General features: G+C 48.3%; 1 protein-coding gene and 1 long non-coding RNA gene across 2 annotated transcripts in view; both read left to right on the top strand.

Annotated features, from left to right (window-relative positions):
* Positions 1 to 25,281, top strand: part of LOC142311261 (uncharacterized) — a 96,904-nt gene extending 71,623 nt beyond the window's left edge. Inside the window, exon 9 of the mRNA XM_075349503.1 lies at positions 22,311 to 25,281. Within this exon, the coding sequence (XP_075205618.1) occupies positions 22,311 to 23,145 (835 nt within the window). The 3' untranslated portion in view covers positions 23,146 to 25,281. The remainder of the gene's footprint in view (positions 1 to 22,310) is intronic.
* LOC142311262 (uncharacterized) lies at positions 158 to 6,102 on the top strand. Its single transcript, XR_012754253.1, has 3 exons — positions 158 to 241; positions 5,731 to 5,894; positions 6,018 to 6,102. It is a non-coding gene; the product is annotated as an uncharacterized LOC142311262 (long non-coding RNA).
* Positions 25,282 to 27,844: the final 2,563 nt, after the last annotated feature.

Here is a 27,844-nt window from a genome sequence, read left to right as displayed (position 1 = left end):
TGGGCGCTGGGTCTTATTTGTTGTGTATATTACACGTGAGTCGTGACGTACGGCGGCCATATTGGATCCTGGCACTGCCCGCACTCCTTGTAAGGCGCAGTACTGAGGTAACCAATTAGTAGCAGCTGCTAAGTCATGTGACACGTCTGAAGCGGAAGAGCCGGAAGTGAATGCAGTGAGAGCTCGGATTGTTTCCAGGACACAGGACGGTCGGTGGTTAGTGAGGAGAGGGCTCTGTCTGGTCTGTATATTGTCATCCTGTCACAGTATATCGTGTGTGGCTCCGGGGCAGAGGCTTATGTGTTACATATGGGGGCGGTGACTTCCAGGCCTCAATACTGGGGTCTCCGGGGGGTGGGGCTTCTTTGCATGGTTCTGGCCCCGAGGTTATAAGCACATTTATAGCTGTGGCTTCTCATACCTTTAAAATGGCATTATTTTAATTACCTTCTTCCAGGGGATGAACCCCATGTGTAATGAATATGGGCAGGCAACCCTTCTAGAACTGGCCTATTTCCACTAAAGGGGTTGTCCACTATGGGAGAGCCACAGCTTACTGGAGTTGTATGATAAGTCTTAGTCACCCTGTGTGACTGCAGCCGCCTGAATCCTGACAGTGGGCAGTGTGCACGCTTACCAGTACGGGCACTGAGAACAGGCAGTCACCTGACCTCAAGTACGCTATTTGTATACCTCTGGCCACATTTGCACGAGCTTGCTGGATACAAGTGATTTAGGAAGTCTGGCAAGTTTCGGAACCTTATGTACACAAATTGCTTGCTAGTGGTCAGATGATCACTGGAAATAGTGGGGAATCCTGACAGTGTGCTCACCTCAAGCTGTCAGAAGTCTGCACTCAGAGTGACAGCTATCGTTTATCAGACAACCCTTTACAGAGACTCTTGCCAGCACAGAATGACAGATCAAACCAAGTCCAGGAGCTTGTGCATTATGGCGGGGCCAAATTTTCCCGCTACCTCCACCCTCCCCTCTTCTTTTATAGAGGTGGGAAGATGCACTTACATGATTGGCCCTGTCATAATGCAGGAGTAAGAAGAAAAAACTTTGCAGCTCACCCGTATATGTGCTTCCCAGATTCCAGCTGGATTCTCGCAGTCCACCAGACAGGCAGGTCCGTAGTACAGGATCAAGTGGAAGGAGAGGGGGGTTGGGACTCCGCACTATTTTTTTGGAATTGAAATCAGAAACTTTATTTGGTCATTTTTAAAAATTCATATTACAAAAGGTTCTATGAAAAACGTCACAGGGCTTGACGCGTTTCGGATAAACTGATAAAAACCAGTCCTTAATCATAAGCCAATTATGATTAAGGACTTTTTTTTTATCTGTTTTCGTCTGAAATGCGTCAAGCACTATGATGTTTTTCATGGAACCTTTTGTAATATTAATTTTTAAAAATGACCAAATAAAGTTTCTGATTTTATTTTTTGGAATTGGTGCTGAGTCCCAACCCCCCTCTCTTTTCCATTTGATAATGCAGGAGCGCCTGTACTTGGTTTGAACAGACATTCTGTACTGACAGTTCCTTTAACCAGTTCAGGACTGGACTGTTTTACCTGTTACTAATTGACAGTTTTCTTCAGATATATTCAAATAACTTTTGCCTTGTGATTATTTTTTTTCTCTTTAGATTTACAGCTCTGGCAAAAATTAAGAGACCACTTGTCTGGCAGCCATTCCATTCCAATGACAGTTGAATTACAACCAGAGTACACCTCATTCTACTTAATGTGCTTCTGATTACGTGATCAGCTGAACCAAATCTTATTTATTGAGGGAAAGTATAAAAAACACTGCTGTGGTCTTCACAATCCTCTTGCAGTCAGACAAGCTGGATGGCAAAACAAGTGCTAGTGATATCCCAAAAGTAATAGGATTGAAAAAATAACTTTTAACCATGCCAAAGGAGTTGAAAAGAAAAGACTTGAGTGAGAAAAAGAAGGGCTCAATTTTAGCTTTACTAGCAGAGGGATACAGTGAGCGTCATGTTGCCTCCATCCTTAAAATTTCTAAAACGGCAGTCCATTACAACAAGATCAAGCAGCAGACATTGGGGACAACAAAGCCACAGATCGGCAGAGGGCGAAAGCGACTCTCCACTGACCTGGATGACCGTCATCTTATTCGAATGTCACTCAGCAACTGCAGGATGACATCAAGTGACCTACAAAAGGAATGGCAAATTGCAGCTGGGGTGAAGTGTGCGGCAAGAACAGTTCGTAACAGGCTCCTAGAGGCAGGGCTCAAGTCATGTAAAGCTAGAAAAAAGCCTTTCCTCAATGAGAAGCAAAGGAGAGCCAGGCTGAAGTTTGCCAAAGACCATAAAGATTGGACCATTGAGGACTGGAGTAAGGTAATTCTGATGAGTCTAATTTTCAGCTTTGCCCAACACCTGGGCATCTAATGGTTAGACGGAGATCTGAAGAGGTGTACAAGACAGTGTTTTGCACCCACTGTGAAATTTGGTGGAGGATTGGTGATGATCTGGGGTACTTCAGCAAGGCTGGAATTGGACAGATTAAACTTTGCGAAGCACATATGAATCAAGCCGCATATAAGGTTATCCTGGAAAAACAGTTGCTTCCTTCTGCTCAGGCAATGCTCCCCAACTCTGAGGACTGGCTTTTCCAGGTGGACAATGCGCCATGCCACACAGCTAGGTCAATCAATGTGTGGATGAAGGACCACCACATCAAAACCCTGTCATGGCTAGCTCAATCTCCAGATCTGAACCCCATTGAAAACCTCTGGAATGTAATCAAGAGGAAGATGGATAGTCACATGCCATCAAACAAAGAAGAACTGCTTAAATGTGCACCAGGAATGGCATAAGGTCACGCAAAAGCAGTGTGAAAGACTGGTGAAAGCATGCCAAGACGCATGAAAACTGTGATTAACAATCATGGTTATTCCACAAAATACAGTATTGATTTCTGAACTCTTCCTGAGTTAAAACATTAGGATTGTTGTTTCTAAATGATTATGAACTTGTTTTCTTTGCATTATTTGAGGTCTGAAAGCAATGCATTTTTTTTTATTTTGACCATTTCTTGTTTTCAGAAAATACTAAATTTATTGCTTGGAAATTCGGAGATGTTGTCAGTAGATTATAGAATAAAAATACAACTTACACTTCACTCAAAAATATACCTATAAACAGAAAAATCAGAAAAACTGAAAATGTTGCAGTGGTCTCTTAAATTTTGCCAGAGCTTTATGTATATATATATATATATATATATATATATATATATATATATATATATATATATATATATATATATATATATATATATATATATAATAATTTTTTTTTTTTTTTCTTCTGATATTGGGGGGAAAAAATGTAAATAAAAATTGGAAATGTTGCAATGCATTACACCTGTCAGTGTGACACTGACAGAGTACCTGTTAAATCATGGTACACCGTACAACAGGCCACCATACCCATGTAACTTGGAGGTTGTCATTTGGCCTCGGGTTGCTATGGCAACAATGGGAACCCCTTGATCATGCTGCAGGAGAGAAAGCATGCTCGCGGCCTCCTTAATGCTGCAATCAGTATTGATCCCAGTATCTATAGGGTTAAACAGCCAGCTTAAGTTGAGCTCCTGGCAGTGATGGCGTGTACACAGCTCTTGTGCTGCACGATCGCCAGGATGTACCAGCATGTCCATTCATGGAAGTGCAAAATAGAACGTACCAATACGTCCAATGTTAGGAAGGGATTAAATAAAGCACTGACCAAAAATAGGTTTTCCATGTGTCCTACTACAGAATTCCACGTGTTAAATTTCTTTTAAGGCCAGTGTCCCACTTGCGATTGCCTTGCGTGACTTTCGCGGTGCATCACCCATCATGGACTCACACTCTCACAGGAGCGGGTCGGCTGCATAGAGATGCATGCAATTGACCTGCTCCTGTGAGGAGAGTGTGAGTCTGTGACGGGTGATGCACTGCGAAACTCACGCGAGTTACACGCAAGGCAATCGCAAGTTGGAGACTGGCCTAAAACTGAGGCTATTGCGTAGCAGCAGTCTGAATTGGGCCACACTTTAGTCTAGAAGAAACTTGCAGAGTTCCCAGCAAACTGAAATTTGCTCAGATTGCACACACAAATTCTAGATGTGCCATCCTGATACTCCTACCAAAGGCCATGGTCAGACGAGCGTATGGCGTCCGATGCTAATGATCACTTCTGTAAAGCGCTGTTTAGTTAATAGCACAATATAAGTGAGTAAATATAATGACACTTGGCTCAGGCTCTGCTGCGAGCATTATCCTAGTGTCCTACTGTGCTCACATGTGAGAGTCCGATCACAGGTGCTGTCTGTGTATATCAGGCTGCACTCGGATGTCATCAGTGCAGTCCGATGTTTCACACGCACCCATAGACGTGTATGGGTATGCATGATCCAATACACACTGCCAATCACCACATGCTGAGATTCTCTCCTGTCTATACCACATTGGAAAAAACTCGCACAAATGCTCTGCCTCACTGACTATCATTGGTCCCTGTGCAAGGTAAGATTTTTCTCACGTTGCAGTTGTCTGATTCATACACTCGTGTGACCACCGGCCAAAGAATAAATTCTGTCAGAAAGCCAAAGGGTGTTTCAACCACGTATTAATTTACCGGTCTGCATATTTATGCAAGCTCATTAGTTTTAGGGGTTTTTTTTCCACTCCAAAAAATTGTCTTTTTTTCAATTGAATTGTGAATATTAAGGGTAGCTTTAAAAATGGCAAACGTAATGAAATGATTCTTCTTGGAGTGCTAATTCTTTTTTTTTTTTTTTTGTAAATCTGGCAAAATCCTGACATTTTAATAACAGTATGTAAACTATTTATACCAACAGTGTATATAAAAACTTGAGACACTCTGGTGCCATACATCAAGCAAAACCTCATTGATGAAAGGATTTTATAACTGATGTATAGGGTGAATCGTGGCGACCGTGCTTACCAAGTCTTGTTCTCACAATCCCTTTGCTTCCGCCAATGCTGAATCTACAAAGTCGATTTATCAGCATCGGGAGTGTTCATATCCCTTCCCCCAGCAATCCAGAAGTGCAACTTACAAACACCCCTTTCAAGAGCTAAATCAAGATTTCTTGTGCCAAGTGAAATCTTGATGAGTTGTGGATTAATAATGAATTGAAAGGATTCTTTCAGTAGGCATTTGCTGTTTAGTATGAGAGCACCATGATGTTGGGGCAGAGAGCCTGATTCTAGGAATGTCACATGCTCAGCAGCTTACTGTAGTTTCAATGCAATCATTGTTTTATCATCAGGAGACTATCACTAGAAGTCTAGGTGTTGCATGCAGGTATAATCCTTCCCCATAACTGATTGGCAGCTTGCTGACCATGAACAGTATACACAGTAAGCTGACAATCAGGGGTGTCAGTGGGGTTATGCACGATCAGCATTCTGAACACTGCAAAATCTACAGCAGAGAAAAAGGGGATTCTATCAAAACTGTACTAAGAAATGCAATAACTGATGCATTGCTGGAATCAGGCTCTCTGCCCCTATATCATGCTACTCTCATATAGCAAAAATTCTGACAGGTTCCCTTTTAATAAATTTTCCTTTTTTATAAAGAATTCTATTACTTGTTACTATTTCTTTTTAAGCTTTTCTCCATGATAAAAAAAGAAAAACTACGACTTATCAGATGGCCTCCCTTTCCTTTCTGTTCAGGTGTTTCCAATACTGCATCCTCCCAGTCACCTCAATTTTAGCAAGATAATGGTGCTTTCCCCAACTGACTCGCCAAGAATGGATAAGGACAAAAACGGCAAGATATTGAACCTCACCCTGGAGATAATCTACCTGCTGACCGGAGAGGTGAGGGATTCTGAGATGTAAGTCGCGTGACGTACCTTTACATGACTGTAGAAGTAAGAGACTATATTGTCACACCTTCACAAAGCGAATGATTTGGGGAAAATATAGTAAGAACCTTTAATGTTACTCTTCCAACATAGGATTACACAGTAGTAAAAAAGCCATCTGGTGAAAGTGAAGCTCCCATTATCCACGCCATCAAGTCAGAAGAATACAGCAGGGTTCAGATTCCCATACAGGTGTCATTGCCTCACTCAATAGTTTGTGGAAAAGACTATGAGCAAAAGATCCTGGAACTCACCAACAAGATCATTGAGCTGCTGACTGCGCAGGTGAGTAGATACAGGGAAATAAGTAACAGAGGAGGATGACTGGCCCATTAGGTATGTCGGGTCCCCTATAGGGGAGCACTGTCTTTAAAGATCTGTACTTAAAGAACCTTTCACCAGATTTTTCATGAAGTGGACATGGAACGTAATGTGTTTTTGTTTCACTTTTCTGTTGGTGAGATATTAGCAATCAAAGTATTTGACACCTAATGAGTTAGCACCTGCCTTATATATATATATATATGTATATATATATATATATATATATATATATATATATATATATATATATATATATATATATATATACACATATACACACACAGCCACACACAGCCACAGCTCTGGCAAAAATTAAGAGACCACTTCCAAATTTTCAGTTTTTCTGATTTTTCTCTTTATAGGTATATTTTTGAGTAAAGTGTAAATTCTTCTTTTATTCTATAAACTACTGACATGTCCAAGCAATAAATTTTGTATTTATTTTCTGAAAATGAGAAATGCTCAAAATAACCAATGCATTGCTTTCAGACCTCAAATAATGCAAAGAAAACAAGTTCATAATCATTTAGAAACAACAATAATAATAATGTTTTACCTTAGGAAGATTCAGAAATCAATATTTTGTGGAATAACCATGATTTTTAATCACAGCTTTCATGCGTCTTGGCATGCTTTCCACCAGTCTTTCACACTGCTTGTGGGTGACCTTATGCCACTCCTGGCGCAAAAATGTAAACCTTTCTTCTTTGTTTGATGTCTTGTGACAATACATCTTCCTCTTGATTACATTCCAGAGGTTTTCAATGGGGTTTAGGTCTGGAGATTGGGTTGGCCATGACAGGGTTTTGATGTGGTGGTAAGGCTGGAATTGGGCAGATTAAACTTTGTGAAGGACATATAAATCAAACCGCATACAAGGTTTTCCTGGAAAAACAGTTGCTTCCTTCTGCTCGGGCAATGTTCCCCAACTCTGACGACTGGTTTTTCCAGCAGGACAAAAACTCCTGTGTGAGCTCTCTAGCCTGATCTGCTCTCACTGCAGAGTGAGTAAGCAAATAAGAAAGCCGCGGAGACACCATCACGTGTTTCTCAACGCTGCCAGGAAACTAGCCAGGTCTTTCACCGGGAAGGAACAACCACGGGAAGGGCAGTCTCCAGTCAAGGAGACCACCTATACCCCGAAACGGCTGTCTGTGGATGGATACCATGTTTGGTATAGGTGGTCTCCTTGACTGGAGACTGCCCTTCCCGTGGTTGTTCCTTCCCGGTGAAAGACCTGGCTAGTTTCCTGGCAGCGTTGAGAAACACGTGATGGTGTCTCCGCGGCTTTCTTATTTGCATACTTCCCAGGGGGCGTTGCTCTAGAATCACTGCGTTGAGAAACACGTGATGGTGTCTCCGCAGTGGATATGTTGATCTCCCTAAGGTCAACAATGCTTGCTTATGCAGAGTGAGTAAGGCTGTGTGCGCACGCTGATTATTATTATTATTTTTTTTTTTTTTGGTGCAGTTTGTTGCCCAAATCTGCATGTTTATCTTTATGCCGGCAATGTCGGTGAGACTTCTGAAGTGTTGTGCTCACGATGTTTGTTTTTGTTTTTTGTTTTTTTTAATTTTTTTTTTCCCTCCTCTTGCAGTTTTGGGTGCAGAAAAAGTAGCATGTCAATTGCTAGTGTGGGTTTTTTTTCCCTGCGTTGTTCAGTCCATGATTCCACACAAAAAAAAACAAAAACCGCATGGCACAAACGCATGCATTTTTTGGGGGGGGCAGAAAATGACTGCACCTAATCTGTAGCATGCACACCTACCCTAAAGATTGCTGCGGATGGGCATTGTGGGGTTGGGGCAGTACAGCAGAGCTGACGTTGCTATGTGAGGAGTAAGGGTGCGCTCACATGAACATATGATTCGCTTGATTATCGGATCACATCACCCGTTGCGGCTGGCTTCTCTCCTGACAGGAGTGGGTCGGCTGCATGTATTTCTATGCAGCTGAAACGCTCCTGTCCAGAGAGTATGCAGCCATAACGGGTGATGCCAATGCGAGATTTGCCGAGTCACGCGCAAGTGTGACTCCGGCCTAAAGCCGATTAAAGGGTCTGTAATTTGGCGCTGCTAAACTCTGCTGCACTTTTTCATGCAGGTGGTTAAACCAGGAGTTCAGAGCTGTGTTATTACATCTTACACTGGGAAACCTGTTGTTTCTCTCGCGTTTGCTCTAGAATTTTGCTGCCTGCTTATAATTGGGCAACTCATACAGGGATCAGTACATGCCCCCTGGGATAACTTTTTTGTAGGCCAAGTGGGTGTTAACTCATTAGGTGTCAAATACTTTGCTAATATTTCTGCAATGGAAATGCAAACTAAAAAAAACATGTTTTTCACTCTGTACCGACTATTATATAGTGTCCTGTCCGACCTGAAACCTTTGGTCAAAGGTCCTCTTTAAAAGGGATTTGTCAACAGATTTCAGAAAACAGATTGCATACAATAATATATAGACCTGATGAGGCTGATGTACTTCCTTTTAAAAATGTATTTCTTTGTCGCTCCATTGGGAGACCCAGACAATTGGGTGTATAGCTTCTGCCTCTGGAGGCCACACAAAGTATTACACTTTAAAAAGTGTAACCCCTCCCCTCTGCCTATACACCCTCCCGTGGACCACGGGCTCCTCAGACTTTTTATGTCGGTTGGAAGAAAAGAGGACCCCCACGGGGTCCCCGGCATGTTCCCTTCTCACCCCACTATGTCGGCGGTGTTGTTAAGGTTGAAGTACCCATTGCGGGTACAGAGGCTGGAGCCACATGCCGTCTCCTTCACCATCCCTTAGCGGCTCTGGGAGAAGTGGGATCCTGAGCGGTCTTCCATTTACTGGGACCGTGCTCCATCCGCAGCCCCTGAGGGAACCTGCCGGGCCGGAGCCTCTTCAACCCCAGGGACCGGGCCCTGCAACTTAAAGGTACTCTGTATCCCTGTCGGGGATCGTACAGAGAGCGCACCTTCTTCCCGGGAGCCGCGGTACTTTTAGAACTGAGAAGGCCGGTGGACTTCCGCGCCGACCGTGCCTGCTTGTCGGCCGCGGCCTCAAATTTAGTCCCCGGCTTCACCGGGGCCTAGTCACAAAAATCCCGCCCCCGGGCCTGCCTGTCAGGGGTAAGGGCGGGTTCTCCGGCATGACGTCGGAGGTGAGGGCTGGAGCATCCTGCATGTCTTCCTCCCCCCTCACTGACCACTGTGGGGACCCCAGATTCCCGCTCTTGGCTGGCGTCGCCCTCTGTTCCCTTCCCCCCCTGAGAGCTCCGGCGGCCATTTTCTGGCATTCTGCCGGTGGATGCTTCTCAGTGAACAGCTCAGCAGCTCCGGGGGATCCAAGGCAGGGAATCTGGAGGACACACTCCGCTCGTTAGCGGTCGGTAAGCCACACCGGTCACCCGGTGCTGGCCCCCCTGGGGTGCCGGTATAGATATATATATATCTATTGAATAAACATATATATGTATCTGTTCGGTCAGTCCGTATACCTTGGTCCCTATATACCCTCAGTTGGTCACTCTCCTAGGAGACAACAGCATGTCGTCCACAAGGAGCAAAGCTACTAAGGCACAGGTTTTTTTCGCAGCCTGTACCTCTTGTGGGGCTATGTTGCCTGCGGGATCCACGTACCCTCACTGTGAGCAGTGTTCAACTCCTGCCACGCTTGCTCAGCTGGAGCCTCGGGCACTGGGGGATGCTGTCTAGAAGCCCAGGGCGGTCCCGGACAAGCGCTTTGCTAAAAGGCATACTGACACACGTTACCCCTTTCCATCTGAAGTCGTTAAGGGCTGGTCTCACTCTCCCAAGGTGGATCCTCCAGTCTCCAGATTGGCTGCTAGGTCCGTTGTGTCTGTTGCAGATGGCTCATCCCTGAAGGATGCCACTGACAGACAGAGAGAGCTCTTGGTGAAGTCCATCTATGAGGCCACGGGCGCGTCTTTCGCCCCGGCCTTTGCCGCTGTGTGGGCTCTCCAAGCGACCTCGGCTTGTCTGGCTGAGGTTAATGCTGTCACACGGAATTCTGCTCCGCATGTTTCGTCTTTGACTTCCCAGGCGTCTGCCTTTTCGTCCTACGCCATGAACGCCGTCCTGGACTCCGCTAGCCGAACCGCTGTAGCATCCGCTAACTCCGTGGCAGTCCGCAGGGCCATGTGGCTGCGCGAATGGAAAGCAGACTCGGCTTCCAGAAGGTTCTTAACTGGTCTGCCTTTTTCTGGCGACCGTTTATTTGGCGAACGATTGGATGAGATTATTAAGGAATCCAAGGGAAAGGAATCCTCCTTACCCCAGTCCAGTCCTAAGAAGCCTCCGCAACGAAAAATACAATCAAGGTTTTGGTCCTTTCGTCCCTCCGCCAAGCCACAATCCTCCTCGTCCAACAGGCCGGAGAAAGGCCAGAGGAACTCCTATGCGTAGCGGTCCAAGTCACGCCCCCAAAAGGCCGCAGGAGGCACTGCCTCCAAGACGGCCTCCTCATGACTCTCAGCCTCCCCTAGCCGCATCCTCGGTCGGTGGCAGGCTCTCCCGCTTTGGAGACGCCTGGTGGCCACATGTTCAAGACCGATGGGTGAGAGACATTCTATCTCAGGGTTACAGGATAGAGTTCAGCTCACGTCCTGCGGCTCGTTTCTTCAGAACCTCCCCACCCCCCGCTCAGGCCGATGCACTTTTTCAGGCAGTGGACGCTCTGAAGTCAGAAGGTGTTGTGATCCCCGTTCCCCCTCAGGAACGTGGTCGCGGTTTTTACTCCAACTTGTTCGTGGTGCCCAAAAAGGACGGGTCATTCCGCCCCACGGGTTTTCACCAAAGTCATGGCATCCGTCGTGGCGGTCCTACACTCTCAGGGCCACTCGGTGATCCCCTACTTGGACGATCTCCTAGTCAGGGCCCCTTCTCGGGTGGCGTGTCAACAAAGCCTTACCGTCGCTCTGGCGACTCTCCAGCAGTTCGGGTGGATCATCAACTTCCCGAAATCCAAGTTGACACCAACCCAATCACTGACTTACCTTGGGATGGAGTTTCACACACAGCCAGCGTTAGTCAAGCTACCGCGGGACAAACAGCTTTCTCTGCAGGCAGGGGTGCAATCACTTCTTCGGAGTCAATCATACCCCTTAAGGCGCCTCATGCACTTCCTGGGGAAGATGGTGGCAGCTATAGAGGCAGTGCCGTTTGCACAATTTCATCTACGGCCACTCCAATGGGATATTCTCCGCAAATGGGACAAGAGTGCGGCTTCCCTCGACAAGAATGTCTCTCTTTCCCTCGCGACCAAAACATCACTTCAGTGGTGGCTCCTACCCACATCTCTGTCGGGAGGAAGATCATTCCTACCCCCAACCTGGGCTGTGGTCACCACGGACGCGAGCCTGTCAGGTTGGGGAGCGGTTTTTCTCCACCACAGGGCTCAAGGAACCTGGACTCCGATAGAATCGTCCCTTCAGATCAATATTCTGGAGATAAGGGCAGTATATCTAGCCCTATTGGCTTTCCATCGGTGGCTGGAGGGCAGGCAGATCCGAATCCAGTCGGACAACGCCACTGCCGTCGCCTACATCAATCACCAAGGCGGCACTCGCAGTCGTCTGGCCTTCCAGGAAGTCCGGCGGATTCTGCAGTGGGTGGAAGACACAGGCTCCACCATCTCCGCAGTTCACATCCCGGGCGTAGAAAACTGGGAAGCAGATTTTCTCAGTCGTCAGGGCATGGACGCGGGGGAATGGTCTCTTCACCCAGACGTGTTTCGGGAGATCTGTCGCCGCTGGGGAACGCCGGACGTCGATCTCATGGCGTCACGGCACAACAACAAGGTCCCGGCCTTCATGGCACGGTCCCAGGATCACAGAGCTCTGGCGGCGGACGCGTTAGTGCAGGATTGGTCGCAGTTCCGACTGCCGTATGTGTTTTCCCCTCTGGCAGTGCTGCCCAGAGTACTACGCAAGATCAGGTCCGACTGCCGTCGCGCCATTCTCGTCGCTCCAGACTGGCCGAGGCGGTCGTGGTATCCGGATCTGTGGCATCTCACGGTGGGTCAACCGTGGGCACTTCCAGACCGCCCAGACTTGCTGTCACAAGGTCCGTTTTTCCATCTGAATTCTGTGGCCCTCAACCTGACTGTGTGGCCATTGAGTCCTGGCTCCTAGCGTCTTCAGGGTTATCTCAGGATGTCATTGCCACCATGAGACAGGCCAGGAAGCCAACGTCCGCCAAGATCTATTATAGGGCTTGGCAAATCTTCCTGTCCTGGTGCACTGCTAACGGTTTTTCTCCATGGCCGTTTGCCTTACCCACTGCTGCTGACACTGTTATGGGGGTAATGTCCCCAAATTCTCTACTAAGGTACCCCATCCTGGTAATGATCCTCCTGCCTTGTATATGATCCTGCTATAAACCCCCATCCTGCTTATATTCCCCCATCCTGTTCATATTCCCCCATCCTGTTCATATACCCCCATCCTGTTCATATACCCCCATCCTGTTCATATAGCCCCCATCCTGTTCATATAGCCCCCATCCTGTTCATATACCCCCATCCTGTTCATATACCCCCCATCCGGTTCATATACCCCCCCATCCGTCCTGCTCATATACTCCCATCCTGTTCATATACCCCCATCCTGTTCATATACCATCCATCCATCCATCCGGCTCATATACTCCCATCCTGTTCATATACCCCCCCATCCATCCTGTTCATATACCCCCATCCAGTTCATATACTTCCATCCTGTTCATATACCCCCCATCCCTCCTGCTCATATACTCCCATCCTGCTATATGCCCCCATCGTGCTCATATACCATCCTGGTATATGGCCTGTATCCTATAGCACAGAGAAAAAAAAACAAACGTTTATACTCACCTTTTCCTCACTCCCTCCAGCACCGATCATCTTCCTCTCTGCGCCGCTGACCTGCGTGTGTGGAGCCGTTCCCCTGCAGCACGCGATGTCTTCCTGTCTGTGCCGATCAGCTGATCAGCACAGAATAGCTGACCGGCACAGACAGGAAGACATCGCGTGCTGCGGGGGAACGGCTCCATACACTGGGACGGGTGAGTGTACTGATTCACTGCACCCCGCGCTGATAATGATGTGCGGGGGTGCAGTGAATACAGCCGCACATGATCACTCCAGGCTGTAATTGCCAGGGGTGATCATGTGGACCGGCTCTTTACTATGCGCGCGTCCCCGCTCGTCCTCCCGCCCACCTGTCAGCGCCGGCTTCTGCGCTGAGAAATGGACGGGAGGATGGGCGTGCATATGTAATGAGCGGGCACACGTGGTCACGGCAGGCTGCTATAGTAGCCTGCTCGTGCCCCCGATGACCCACTCCACCGCAGCACCCTCATTCCCCGCAGCCACAGTCAGACCATAAGACGCACCCCCAACTTTCCCCCAACATTTGGGGGAAAAAAGTGCGTCTTATGGTCCGAAAAATACGGTAACTAATAGTGATGAGTGAGCGCGACCATGGTCTGGGCTCGTAACGAGCAATTGGATGGTCAGACGGGCCTGACTCGTGTACAGAGTATGATGGAAATCAATGGAGAACTTGAGCATTTTTCCAAAAGATCTCGGGGTGGGGGGGGGAACATGCTCGCATTTCCCATTGACTTCGATTATACTGTACACAAGTTGAGCCCGATTGCTCGCTTTGAGTACCGAGCATGGTAGTGCTCGCTCCTCACCAGAAACTAAGATAAGCGGCCATTTTAATTACATGGCATAAGCCATTTCTTTATCGTTCCTTTGGGAGACCCAGACCATGGGTGTTAAGCTTCTGCCTCCGGAGGACACACAAAGTACTACACTTAAAAGTGTAGCTCCTCCCTCTGAGCTTATACACCCCCTGGTAGCCAGTCCTAGCCAGTTAATTGCTTTGTGTCAGGAGGCATACATCCACACATGCATTCTCATCTGATTTGTTTGACTTTTGGAAAGAGTTTGAAGAAAAGTGGGTCCATGTCTAGACTCCCGGCATGTCCCTTCTCACCCCACTGTGTCGGCGGTGTTGTTAAGGTTGATTTACAAGGCTGCAGCCTTACATGCTGTGCTCCTTCACCATCCCTTCTGGGCTCTGGCTTGAAGTGGGAGCCAGCACGGTCTCCATGCCTGGCAGGAGTCCGGTCTCCATCCACAGTCCCTTGAGGATTCTGTTGGACCGGAGCACTCATCCCCAGGGACATGGCCCTGCGTCTCAGCAGCTAAGTACCTGAGACGTTTATGTTGGGGGGTCCCGGTTCTTTATTGTAAGGGGAGAGTATGCTGTATGTGATTGTTTTAACTTTTCCGGCGGGTTCTCTAGCTTTTGCCTGAGAACCGCGCCAATGGTGCCTGCTTGTCGGCCTCGCCGCTTAAATTTAGGCCCCGGCTTCGCCGGAGGCCTAGTTTCATTTTCCTGCCCTCGCATGTCACTCATGCAGAGGGACAGGTTCGGCTCCTCCCGGCGGCCGTTCTACACAGGGGAGGGACACTCCCCACTGCTGGGGCGTCCCTCCTTCCCTGCAGGTCTCTATAGCCCTCCAGTTCCCGCTCTTTTATAGGAACGCCCTCTTCTCAGGCAGAGTTCACTCTGCTCTGGGACATTCTGCATCTCTGCTGAGGTGCTGCGACTGGGGGACCGGGCTTCGGGATCTGGAGGGCACACAACACCGCGCTCAGTGGTCTGGTAAGCCACAGCCGGTCTCCGGTTGTGGACTTCTGTATATTCTCCCTGGGGTTCATTTTCTGCATGTAAGCTCCTGCTGCCTGAGCCAAGCACCTATCCACATTGTGATGTCTGCTCTAACTTGGCGGTGCCACAGCCTGGAGTCTCACCCCCAGTGGTCTCTCAGGCTGCTGCTGCACCTGTGATTGAACCCCCGGCATGGGTAGAGTCCTTTTCTAGGTCCATATCCCAGTCATTTGCTGAGTCCATGGGGCTTTTGTCCAGGACTTTGATGAATATGCATCAGCCCCCCTCACAGGGTGCCTCTAATACTCTTGATAGAGGACTCCTATCCTCTGACCTCCGTCCATCGGAGCTCACGGAGGATTCATCATCTGATCCCAGACCCCGTCCTTCTAAGAGAAGGCGCAGGGTTTTCTCCCCCTCCCCATCCCACGGCTCTGTCTCAAGAGCTGACTCTCAAGATGAGGAGGATGCCCTCACTGGGGGCTCGGAGGCTATGTATCCCATCGATTTCTTCTGAGGGTGACTCAGATCTTAGTGATTTGATTGCTTCTATTAATTCTGTGCTGGATCTCAATCCGCCAGTGTCAGAGGAGCAACTCTCTTTGGCAGAAAAACATCAGTTTACCTCGCCTAAGAGAGTGAAGAGTGTGTTCTTTAACCACTCCAGTTTTCAGACCGCTGTGACCAAACCCAGGGCCTGCCCTGACAAACGCTTTCCAAAGCGTGGTTCTGATGACCGGTTTCCATTTCCACCTGAGGTGGTCAAGGAGTGGTCTCACTCCCCAAAGGTAGACCCTCCGGTGTCTAGGCTCAGCCCGGACCGTTGTGTCGGTGGCTGACGGCACCTCACTTAAGGATTCCACTGACCGTCAGATTGACCTTCTGGCCAAATCTGTGTATGAAGCTGCGGGGGCCGTGTTTTCCCCGACTTTTGCAGCAGTGTGGGCTCTCAAAGCCATCTCTGCTTCTCTAGAGGAGATGCATTCCCTCACCAAGGAATCTATGCCTGAGATGGTTACCTTAACTGCTTAGGCTTCAGCTTTTTCATCCTATGCCATGTCTGCCATGCTAGAGGCTGCTCACCGCACTGCGGTGGCTTCAGCTAATTCTATTGTTATCAACAGGATTTTGTGGCTTCGAGAGTGGAAGGCAGATGTTTCTTCCAAGAAGTTTCTTGCTGGGCTTCCTTTTGCTGGTTCACGGCTGTTTGGTGAACAGCTGGATGAAATCATTAAAGAAGCTACTGGCGGGAAGAGTACTTCCATGCCACAAACCAAGACCAGGAAACCCGCCCAGGGTAGGAATCAATCGAGGTTTCGTTCCTTTCGTTCCTCCAACTGGTCATCCTCTAAGCCTTCCGCCTCGTCCACTAACTCAGCCAAGGATCAGAAACCCAACTGGCGCCCAAAAGCGCGTCCGCAGAAGACCGCAGGAGGTTCTGCCACTAACGCAGCTTCCTCATGACTCTCGGCCCGCTCCAGCCACGTCCTTAGTCGGTGGCAGGCTCTCCCACTTTGGCGACGCTTGGTTAAAGCAAGTCTCCGATCAGTGGGTGAGAGACATCATATCTCACGGCTACAGGATAGAATTCTCTTCCAGCCCTCCAAACAGATTTTTTTCTCTCAACTCCCCCCTGCTCCAAGGCCGCTGCTTTCTCGCAGGCCGTGGCGTCCTTGCAGGCAAGCGGAGTGATTGTCCCAGTTCCCGCTCAGGAACGGTTCAGAGGTTTTTACTCAAATCTCTTCCTAGTTCCAAAAAAGGACGTACCTTCCGGCCCATCCTGGATCTCAAGCTTCTCAACAAGCATGTCCGGGTGCGGCATTTTCGCATGGAGTCTCTGCGATCAGTCATTGCCTCTATGACCCAAGGGGAGTTCCTGGCGTCCATCGACATCAGAGATGCCTATCTACATGAGCCAATCGCAGTGTCACATCAGCATTGGTTACGTTTTGCGATAGGAGAGGATCATTTCCAATTCGTGGCTCTCCCCTTCGGGTTAGCCACGGCCCCTCGGGTATTCACCAAGGTCATGGCGGCAGTGATTGCGGTCCTGCACCTCCAGGGGTTAGCAGTGCTTCCTTATCTGGACAACCTTCTGGTCAAGGGTACATCCAGCGCAGACTGTCAGCGGAGTGTTTCGCTCACTCTCGCCACCCTAGCCCAATTCGGGTGGATTGTCAATCTTCCCAAATGCACTCTGACTCCGACCCAGAGTCTTACGTACCTAGGGATGCAGTTCGAGACTTTGCCGGCACTTGTGAAGTTGCCCTTAATCAAACAGCAGTCTCTCCGGCTAGCGGTGCGCTCTCTCCTGAGGCCCCGCCGTTATACCCTCAGGCGTCTGATGCAGGTGCTGGGTCAAATGGTGGCCTCCATGGAGGCGGTTCCCTTTGCCCAGTTCCATCTGCGTCCTCTGCAACATTCTCCGCTGTTGGGACAAGCGGCCTTCCTCCTTACAGAGGTTAGTGGCTCTGTCGCCACGGACCAGGAGCTCTCTTCAGTGGTGGCTTCGACCCCTCTACCTGTCCCAAGGGCGCTCCTTCCTGACGCCGTCCTGGGTGATTCTCACCACGGATGCCAGCCTATCCGGCTGGGGAGCGGTACATCTCAACCACAGAGCACAGGTCACTTGGACTCCGTCCGAGTCAGCCTTTTCAATCAATGTGCTGGAAACCGGAGCTGTGCTTCTAGCTCTCCTAGCCTTTCACCACCTGTTGGCGGGCAGGCACATTCGAGTCCAGTCAGACAACGCGACAGCGGTTGCCTACATCAATCACAAAGGCGGGACACGCAGCCGCCTGGCAATGTTGGAGGTCCAACGCATTCTTCAATGGGCGGAGGACTCCAAGTCCACCATATCCGCAGTCCACATCCCTGGCGTAGAAAACTGGGAGGCAGATTATCTCAGCCGTCAATCCGTGGACGGTGGCGAGTGGTCCCTGCACCCGGCAGTGTTTCAGTCAATCTGCCGCAAGTGGGGCACTCCGGACGTGGACCTAATGGCATCCCGTCACAACAACAAGGTTCCGGTTTACGTGGCTCGCTCCCACGATCCTCAGGCCTTCGCCGCGAACGCTCTGGTTCAAGACTGGTCCCAGTTTCGTCTGTCCTACGTGTTTCCCCCTCTAGCTCTCTTGCCCAGAGTCCTGCGCAAGATCAGAATGGAGGGCCGTCGAGTCATCCTCATTGCACCGGACTGGCCCAGGCGAGCTTGGTATCCGGACCTGTCCGTGGAGATGCCGTGGCATCTTCCGGACCGTCCAGACCTGCTCTCGCAAGGTCCGTTTTTCCGCCCGAATTCTGCGGCACTCAAATTGACGGCGTGGCTCTTGAGTCCTGGATTTTGACGGCTTCTGGTATTCCTCCTGAAGTCATCTCCACTATGACTCGGGCCCGTAAGTCTTCCTCCGTCAAGATCTGTCACAGGACTTGGAAATTTTTCCTGTCCTGGTGTCGCTCTTCCGGCCATTATCCTTGGCCATTCTCGTTGCTGACCCTTCTGTCTTTTTTTACAGTCCGGTCTGCAGCTAGGACTGTCCCTTAACTCTCTCAAGGGACAAGTCTCAGCTCTATCAGTGCTGTTCCAGCGGCATCTCGCCCGGCTGGCTCAGGTCCGCACCTTCATGCAAGGTGCGTCTCACATCATTCCGCCTTATCGGCGGCCCTTGGTCCTCACGGTATTGCAGAAACCCCCTTTCGAGCCCCTTAGGGAGGTTTCTTTGTATCGTCTTTCTCAAAAGGTGGCCTTTCTAGTTGCCATAACTTCTCTCAGGAGAGTCTCTGATTTGGCTGCGCTCTCCTCGGAGTCACCTTTTTTGGTTTTTCACCAAGACAAGGTAGTTCTCCGTCCAACCCCGGACTTTCTTCCTAAGGTGGTCTCTCCCTTCCACCTTAACCAGGATATTTCCTTGCCTTCCTTCTGTCCGGCCCCTTTTCATCGCTTTGAGAAAGAGCTGCATACTCTAGATCTGGTGCGTGCTCTCCGGATCTATGTGTCTCGAACCGCTGCGCTTAGGCGGTGCACCTCTCTTTTTGTGCTAACCACAGGGCGGCGCAAGGGTCTCTGCTTCTAAGCCGACCTTGGCCCGTTGGATTAGATCGACCATTTCGGATGCCTACCAGAGTACTCAGGTGCCTCCTCCGCCAGGGATCAAAGCACACTCGACCAGAGCTGTCGGTGCCTCTTGGGCTTTTAGGCACCAGGCTACGGCTCAACAAGTCTGTCAGGCTGCCACTTGGACTAGCCTGCATACCTTTTCGAAGCACTACCAAGTGCATGCTCATGCTTCGGCAGATGCGAGCTTGGGCAGACGCATCCTTCAGGCGGCTGTCGCCCACTTGTGAAGTTAGGCTCCGCCTACTTCTTAGTTTTTTCTGTTTATTCCCACCCAGGGACAGCTTTGGAACGTCCCATGGTCTGGGTCTCCCAAAGGAACGATAAAGAAAAAGAGAATTTTGTTACTTACCGTAAATTCTTTTTCTTATAGTTCCGTATTGGGAGACCCAGCTCCCTCCCTGTTGCCTGTTGGCAGTTTCTTGTTCCGCGTGTTATCACCGGCTGTTGTCGTGGACAGAGTCACCGGTTGTTCCGGTTCTTACTCGGTTCTACTTGTGGGTGGCTATTCTCCTTCAGCTTTTGCACTAAACTGGCTAGGACTGGCTACCAGGGGGTGTATAAGCTCAGAGGGAGGAGCTACACTTTTAAGTGTAGTACTTTGTGTGTCCTCCGGAGGCAGAAGCTAAACACCCATGGTCTGGGTCTCCCAATACGGAACTATAAGAAAAAGAATTTACGGTAAGTAACAAAATTCTCTTTTTTTTTTTGCTTTTTTTTTTTCTTTAATAAAATATTTTACAGTTTATGAAATCTGGTGACAGATTAACTTTTAAATGATTTATGCAGGAAGAAGATAATCTCAAAGGACATAAGGACATCAAAATGGAGGTGAAGGATGAGCCCAACACATCGCCAGGTACAAGGAGTTTTTCATGCACTGTAGGAAAACAATTTTGCAAGTCACCTAGGTCTTAACATTACATATACTGTCATCACTCACTGTGCATTTCTTGCAGAGGAATCCAGTAATGATTGTATACCGGAGAGATGTCCCAGTCCTCCTTCCCAAGATTGTCCAGTAAAAACTGAACCTGACGATAACCATAAAGATGAAGCTGAGGTCTTCTCAAATAACACTAATGTACTATATATATTCTTTACATAATCTGTGTAGAGCTTAGAACCATATTTACAAATTGCAAGAAAAGCATACATTTTATTTTTTTGCTTTCAGGGTGGGGACATCTTTATTATTAACGTTAATGAAGTGGAAGATGAGGAAATGTATGTGGTAAATGATTATCCGGAGCAGACTGACATGAAGACTCCCTTGTCTGGCACAGCAGGTAAGATGTTGATGGATTGGAAAGAGCTTCTTGGTACGAACAGCAAATGCTACTATGAAAGGACGATGCATAAGTTTATGCATATTATATGAATAGCACGGTCTATTCCAGACATCTGTATGTTGTGCTCACTTTTGTAGTGTGCATGTTCATGTACCATGTTTTTCGGACTAGAAGACGCACTTTTTTCACCCCAAATGTTGGGCAAAGTGTGGGGTGCGTCTTATAGTCTGAATGTAGCTGCGGGAATTAGGGTGCTGCCGTGGAGCGGGTCATCAGGGGCATGAGCAGGCTGTAGCAGTCTGCTGTGACCACGTGGGCCCACTCATTTCATATGCATGCCCATCCTCCCGCCCATCATCTCTCAGCGCTGAAGCCAGAGCTGACAGGTGGGCGGGCTGATGGGCGAGGGATGCACGCATAATTAACAGCCGGCCCGCATGATCACCCCTGGCAACTGCAGCCTGGAGTGATCATGTGCGGCTATATTCACTGCCCCCCGCGCATCATAATCAGCGCGGGGGGCAGTGAGTTAGTATACTCACCCATCACCGTTGTCTGCAGCTTCCTGATCTCCTCCTGTCTGCCGGCAAGCTGATCTGTGTAGCTGATCTGTGTATCTGATCTGAGCGATGAGCACAGCGATGATGTCATCGCTGTGCGCAGAGCTAGTCTCCACTCAGGTGAGCTGACAGGCAGATAGGAGGACGAGCAATGCTGCAGACAACGGTGACTGCTCCACAATCCAGCGGCGCTGCTGCCGGCACTGACAGGAGGAGAAGCGACGCTGCGTGGAGCGAGGAAAGATGAGTATAAACGTTTATTTTTTTCGTGTGCCACAGGATAAAGGCCATATAGCAGGTAGAGGGTGTACAGCAGGATGGATGGGGGTATACAGTATATCAGGATGGGGGTATATAGCAGGATGGATGGGGGTATATAGCTAGATAAGGGCGTTCACCAGGATGGATGGGGGTATATAGCAGGATGAGAATATATACCAGGATGGGGAACATATATACAAGGATGGGGATCATATACAAGGCAGGAGGATCATTACCAGGATGGGGTACCTTAATAGAGAATTTGGGGACATTACCCCCATAAAAGTGTCAGCAGCAGATCCTCGCCCCATAACAGTGTGTCATGACCAGATTTTTTGCTTAAAATTTTATTTTTCTGTTTTCCTCCTCTAAAACCAGGGTGCGTCTTATGGTCTTATAGTCCGAAAAATATGGTAATAAATGTCATTAATCACAAGGTTAATGATAAAGGGCGTAAATCAAAAAATTTACTCCTTAAATTTAGAATTTATTAAATTAAATATTTAAAAATGAGAAATAGTCCCATCCCATAACAAACAACACTCACTAGAGAAAACACAATGTGGTAATATAAGTATGAGGGCAAGGGAGGCTGACCCTAGTAGGCTCTACTCTTGGCGCTGCCTTGCCGTGGAGGTTGGCACTCTAGTCCTGCGCAAATGGCGCCATCACTCACCGACAGCCCTATATAAATTCGATAAGGAACATTAATACAATCACCAGATATATAGTGGGCCTAAGATCCTAATTTCAGGAATGTGTCACTTACTGGTCTGCTTTATGTCATTTTGAAAAAAAATCATAGTTTTCTCTGCTGCAGATCTAGCAGGTTTCTGAATGTTGAGCTCTGTATAACCCCACCCCTGATTGGCAGCTTTCTGTGATCACTGCATAGGCAGAAAGCTGCTAATCAATGGTGGGATTAGACTATTAGTCCCTCTAGTGGGACTCTCCTGCTAAATGATTTTATATTATAACTACAGCAAGCAGCTCAGTAAGTGACATATCACTGGTATCTCAGTCTCAAAATCATGCTGCTCTCAGATTCAGTGGCACAAACTTGGTGATAGTTATAAAGGAATCTAGTTGCAGTATGTTTCAGTGTTTTCTACACTTTCTCTAAAATTTTTCTTTATTTTGTCTACCTTGGGACCAGAGAGAAGATATGCATGTGAGCTTTGTAGCAAATCTTTTACTCGGAAGTCACACCTTGTTGAACATCACAAAACTCACACCGGGGAAAAGCCGTTTATATGTTCTGAATGTGGGGACTGCTTTACACTGAAAGGAAATCTTGAGAGACATAAGAGGATTCACAGAGATGAAAGGCCGTTTCAGTGTCAAGATTGTGGGAAATCCTTTTTTCAGAAATCGGATCTTGTTGAACATCAGAGAATTCACACGGGAGAGAAACCTTATACATGTATCGAATGTGGGAAATGTTTTATCAAAAAATCAGCTCTCGTGAAACATCAAAAAACTCACTCTGGCGAGAAGCCCTTTTCATGTTCTGAATGTGGGAAACGCTTTAGCCAAAATACAGGTCTTTCTGAACATCAAAAAATTCATAGAAATGAGAGACCGTTTGTATGTTCTTACTGTGGAAAATGTTTTACCCAGAAAGGAGGCCTCGCTGAACATCAGAGGATTCACACAGGCGAGAAGCTTTTTACATGCTCAGAATGTGGGAAATCGTTCACGAAAAACTCAGCGCTAATTATTCATCAGAGATTTCATACGGGAGAGAAGCCGTTTATCTGTTCTGTTTGTGAGAAAGGTTTTACCCAGAAATCAGATCTTGTCAAACACCTTCGAATCCACTCGGGAGAGAAACCGTATTCCTGTACAGTGTGTGGGAAGAGTTTTACCCAGAAACCAGATCTCATTGAACATGTGAGAATTCATACTGGAGAGAAACCATTCTCCTGTTTGGAATGTGGACGAAGTTTCACTCACAGATCAAACTTTGTAAAACATCAGGTTATTCACACACATTGAAGGGTTTCTCAAAGGCCCAAACTTGGGTAGAAAACCCTTGATTTCTCATCCTCACACGTTGATTCAACGACAGAAAATGTCTGAAATGAAGCTTGTGAACCTAGAGAGTTCAGTTGTCTTGTATACTTTTTCTTTGGTATTACATCGGGACCTGAGGATTGTATCAAAGTCTCTGTGTATGAACTCTGCAGAGCTTTGGACATCTTAACCAACGTGAGGAGCTAAAATTAGAGAGAGCACTCCTTTTTATTTTATCACTGCTTTTAGACAAATGGCATGTATGAATACTTTTAAAGGGTTCTCTTGTTTTATGTAGGCAAAGATCATTTCTACTTTTAATCATTGGAAACCTTTTTTCCATTGCATCTTGATGCTAAAAACCTGTCCTGATCCAGTCCAAAGAACAAAGGCTCTTACGAATTTTAGGGCCGGCTTTAAATGATGTCAGTAGCATTATATGGGGCCATAAGTAGGTCAGGAGACCCGCAGCTAGGCCAGAAATTGCAGTACGTATACAGATCTTATACGTGTGGGTAAGGTTACTTAGGGTGGGGCAGATCTCCCTCTTAAGAAAACCTGCATCTCAATCCGTTTAGCGTGATTTGAGTTTTCACACTGAATTAAGCTATAATCTTTCCATTTACAGACTACTTCTCCTTACAAAAACACAATCTCAATACCTGTTTTGGCAGCTATGTATTAAATGTAGTACATAGATATAGCTAGTTGTTCTTCCCCCTAAAATCTTTTCTGTAAATACCTTTTTTTTTTTTTTTTTTTCTTTTCTCTAAGTGGAAGTCACTTAAGGAAACACTTTGGGCGTACATATATTATATATTTTTAATGTCTTCATGAAACATCTTTTTTTCTTTTTAGGTATTTTTATAGACCATTTTCTCACTTTTTGTTTTTAGTGGTAGGACGAGCAGTACAGTGCTCGAAATGATGAGTGAACCCTACGATGCTTGAGCGCTCTTTACACGAGTCCAGCTGATCAGACGCTCGACTCGAGTAAGGATAGGTTCATATTTCCGTTGTTTTGCATCAGTCACAATCCGCCGCTCTGATAACGCAATCCGTTTGGCGGATTCCGTTGTTTCCCATAGACTTATATAAGCGGCAGATTGTGACTGATGCCTTGCGTTGCATCCTCCGCCCGACTGATCAGTCGTGGAACGACTGACCGTCAGGAACGCAGAGTGTAAAGTTTTTTGAGCAGCAGACTCCTTAGGATTTCGCTGCGCATGCTCTCTCTCGGCGGCCGAACGATCAGCTGATCACCCGGCAGCCGCCTTCTGTGAGCGATCGGCTGATCTCCCAGTCGGCGGCTTTTCAGAGTGATCAGCTGATTGCTCTCATTAGCCGGCTGCCGGGAGATCAGCTGATCGCTTTCAAAAGCCGGCGGCCGGCTATTGTGAACGGTCAGCTGATCGTTCTCTTGCTCTCGTTTTACAACGGAATCCGCTTTCTAATTCCAATTATTGTCATCCGTTGTATAACGCAACAGTCACAAGCGTCAAGCAATGCATGTAACTGATGCAAAACAACGGAAATGTGAACCTAGCCTAACAAGTATAATGGAAGTCAGTGACTGGGCAGCTTAGCTTTCCGCCCACATACAGCCAGTCATAAGCAGAGCATTCCCTCGGGTAGGCGAGTGTTTGGGGGGAACACACGTAGCATCATAACACATTTTTTACCCTCAGTGAGGGCCATCTAGAGACTGCAGGTGGCTCTCCCTGGGGGGGTGCCTGCTCACATCATCAGTGAAGCGAGCCTGTGCTTTTGTGTTTTGATTTTTCATGATTGACACATCCGAGCAGCACTTTACTGAGTGCCTGAATAGAAATGAGCATGCTCGGCCATCGTTATTTTTAATCCATTAAGCAATGAATAAAATGTTTTATAGCCTTCCAATTCCTTAGCAGAAATCCAAAGCTGCTGTGGATTGTTTAGTGGATCTGCACACTGATTAGAACCATCGTAATTTACTGGAACTAGTCCAGGGATTTTAAAGGGAATCTGTCTATAGGATCAATCCTCCGATGCTGTTTATATGGGCATGAAGGTCATGGGAAGCTGAAAAAAAATGATACCTTGATATCTGCGATCCAATGTCTTAATCCAGAGATATCCATGTTTCTTTGTCGCTCCTAATTGGGAGACCCAGACAATTGGGTGTATAGCTACTGCCTCCGGAGGCCACACAAAGCACTACACTCAAAAGTGTAAGGCCCCTCCCCTTCTGCCTATACACCCCCCGTGGGATCACGGGCTCCTCAGTTTTCATGCTTTGTGCGAAGGAGGTCAGACATCCACGCATAGCTCCACTATTTAGTCAGCAGCAGCTGCTGACTATGTCGGATGGAAGAAAAGAGGGCCCATACTAGGGCCCCCAGCATGCTCCCTTCTCACCCCACTTTTGTCGGCGGTGTTTGTTAAGGTTGAGGTACCCATTGCGGGTACGGAGGCTGGAGCCCACATGCTGCATCCTTCTCCATCCCCCTTAGGGCTCTGGGTGAAGTGGGATTTTACCGGTCTCCAGGCACTGAGACCGTGCTCCATCCACAGCCCCTGGAGAATCTGCTGGATATGGAGCTGAGTATCGTCAGGGACAGGACCCTGCTACATCAAGGTACTCTGTGTCCCCATACAGACGCAGACACACTGCAGCATTGCTGAGTGTGTTAGTGCGCCGGGGACAACAGCGCCGCGCGCTTGTGCCACTACTCACTACAGCTCTGCTGAGTGAGTCTATGTATTGCGAACTGCCGCGCCGGCCGCTGCTGTCAGTTTGCTGCGGCGCGGCTGGGATTTGTGGTGCGCCGGGGACTTCCGCGCTGGCCGTGCATGTATGACGGCCGCGCTTATTAATAGAGTCCCCGGCTTTTGCGGCCTAGTTTCGTTTCGTTCCCGCCCCCAGGCCTGCCAGTCAGGGGAAGGGCGGGACGCTGTACAGAATGTCAGCGCAGAGGGCTGGAGTCTACTTTACATACTCCAGCCCTCACACTGGGCACAGTGGGACGCCAGTTTCCCGCACTTTGTCTGAGGCACGCCCACGGTCCGCCCCTCTTCACAGAACGCCGGCAGCCATTCCTGTATGCAGTCTGAGCTGGAGAGGGGAGACAAGTTCTGGGAGACCCAGACACGGGATTCTGGGGACCACACACCCGCGTTTGAGCGGGCGGTAAGCGGCACCTCTGGTGCTGACCCCACTAGTGCCGAAGTGTACATTTGTATTTTTATGCTTGCATGCTATACATTGCACTGTACGGTCGCTGGTGATTCTTGGCTATATACCCTCCTAGATTGCTCAGAGGAGACAACAGCATGTCATCCGCAAAAAGCAAGGGTGCCAAGGCACAGGCTTTCTATGCTGCTTGCACCGCATGTGAGGCTACTCTACCGGCAGGTTCCACTGACCCCCACTGTGTGCAGTGCTCGGCCCCTGTGGCAACTGCTCGGCCGGGGCCTCTGCTAGAGGTGACCCAGGGAGAACCACCTGTGAATACTGTCCAGGTGACGGGGACAGACTTTGCAGTTTTTGCTGATAGATTGTCTGTGACTATGACTAAAATTCTAGAAACTTTGCAGTCTAGACCAGTAACTCAGACCAGGGGCACTGTTGACTCATTGCTCCCTGGTCCCCCTCAGTTGGAACAGCTCCGAGCTCTGGGGGTGTCCCATGCATCCCAGGGTGATGGCTCGGACACGGACGACAGTCCCAGACAGCCTAAGCGGGCTCGCTATGAGCGGCCCTCGACTTCATCACACTGGTCAGGGTCCCAGCAGGAGGACTCTCTGTGTGATGAGGCGGAGGTAGCTGATCAGGATTCTGATCCTGAGACCGCTCTCAATTTGGATACACCTGATGGTGACGCCATAGTGAATGATCTTATAGCGTCCATCAATAGAATGTTGGATATTTCTCCCCCAGCTCCTCCGGTGGAGGAGTCAGCTTCACAGCAGGAGAAATTCCATTTCAGGTATCCCAAGCGTAAATTAAGTACTTTTCTGGACCACTCTGACTTTAGAGAGTCAGTCCAGAAACACCACGCTTATCCAGATAAGCGTTTCTCCAAACGGCTTAAGGATACACGTTATCCCTTTCCCCCTGACGTGGTCAAAGGCTGGACCCAGTGTCCCAAGGTGGATCCCCCTATCTCCAGGCTTGCGGCTAGATCCATAGTTGCAGTGGAGGATGGGGCTGCACTTAAAGATGCCACTGACAGACAGATGGAGCTCTGGTTGAAATCCATCTATGAAGCTATCGGCGCGTCGTTTGCTCCAGCATTCGCAGCCGTATGGGCACTCCAGGCTATTTCAGCTGGTCTTACACAGATTGACACGGTCACACGGACATCTGTTCCGCAGGTGGCATCCTTAATCTCTCAAATGTCTGCATTTGCGTCTTACGCGATTAATGCTGTTCTGGACTCTACGAGCCGTACGGCAGTGGCGTCCGCCAACTCCGTGGTTCTACGCAGAGCCTTATGGTTAAGGGAATGGAAGGCAGATTCTGCGTCCAAAAAGTGCTTAACCAGTCTACCATTTTCTGGTGATCGACTGTTTGGTGAGCGTTTGGATGAAATCATTAAGCAGTCCAAGGGTAAGGATTCATCCTTACCTCAGCCCAGACAAACCAAACCCCAACAGAGGAGGGGACAGTCGGGGTTTCGGTCCTTTCGAGGCTCGGGCA

This window comes from Anomaloglossus baeobatrachus, chromosome 5 (assembly GCF_048569485.1).
Source record: "Anomaloglossus baeobatrachus isolate aAnoBae1 chromosome 5, aAnoBae1.hap1, whole genome shotgun sequence".
Lineage (NCBI taxonomy): Eukaryota > Metazoa > Chordata > Amphibia > Anura > Aromobatidae > Anomaloglossus > Anomaloglossus baeobatrachus.
Note: the sequence above shows the minus strand (reverse complement) of the source record. Positions and strands in the feature narration are given on the sequence as shown.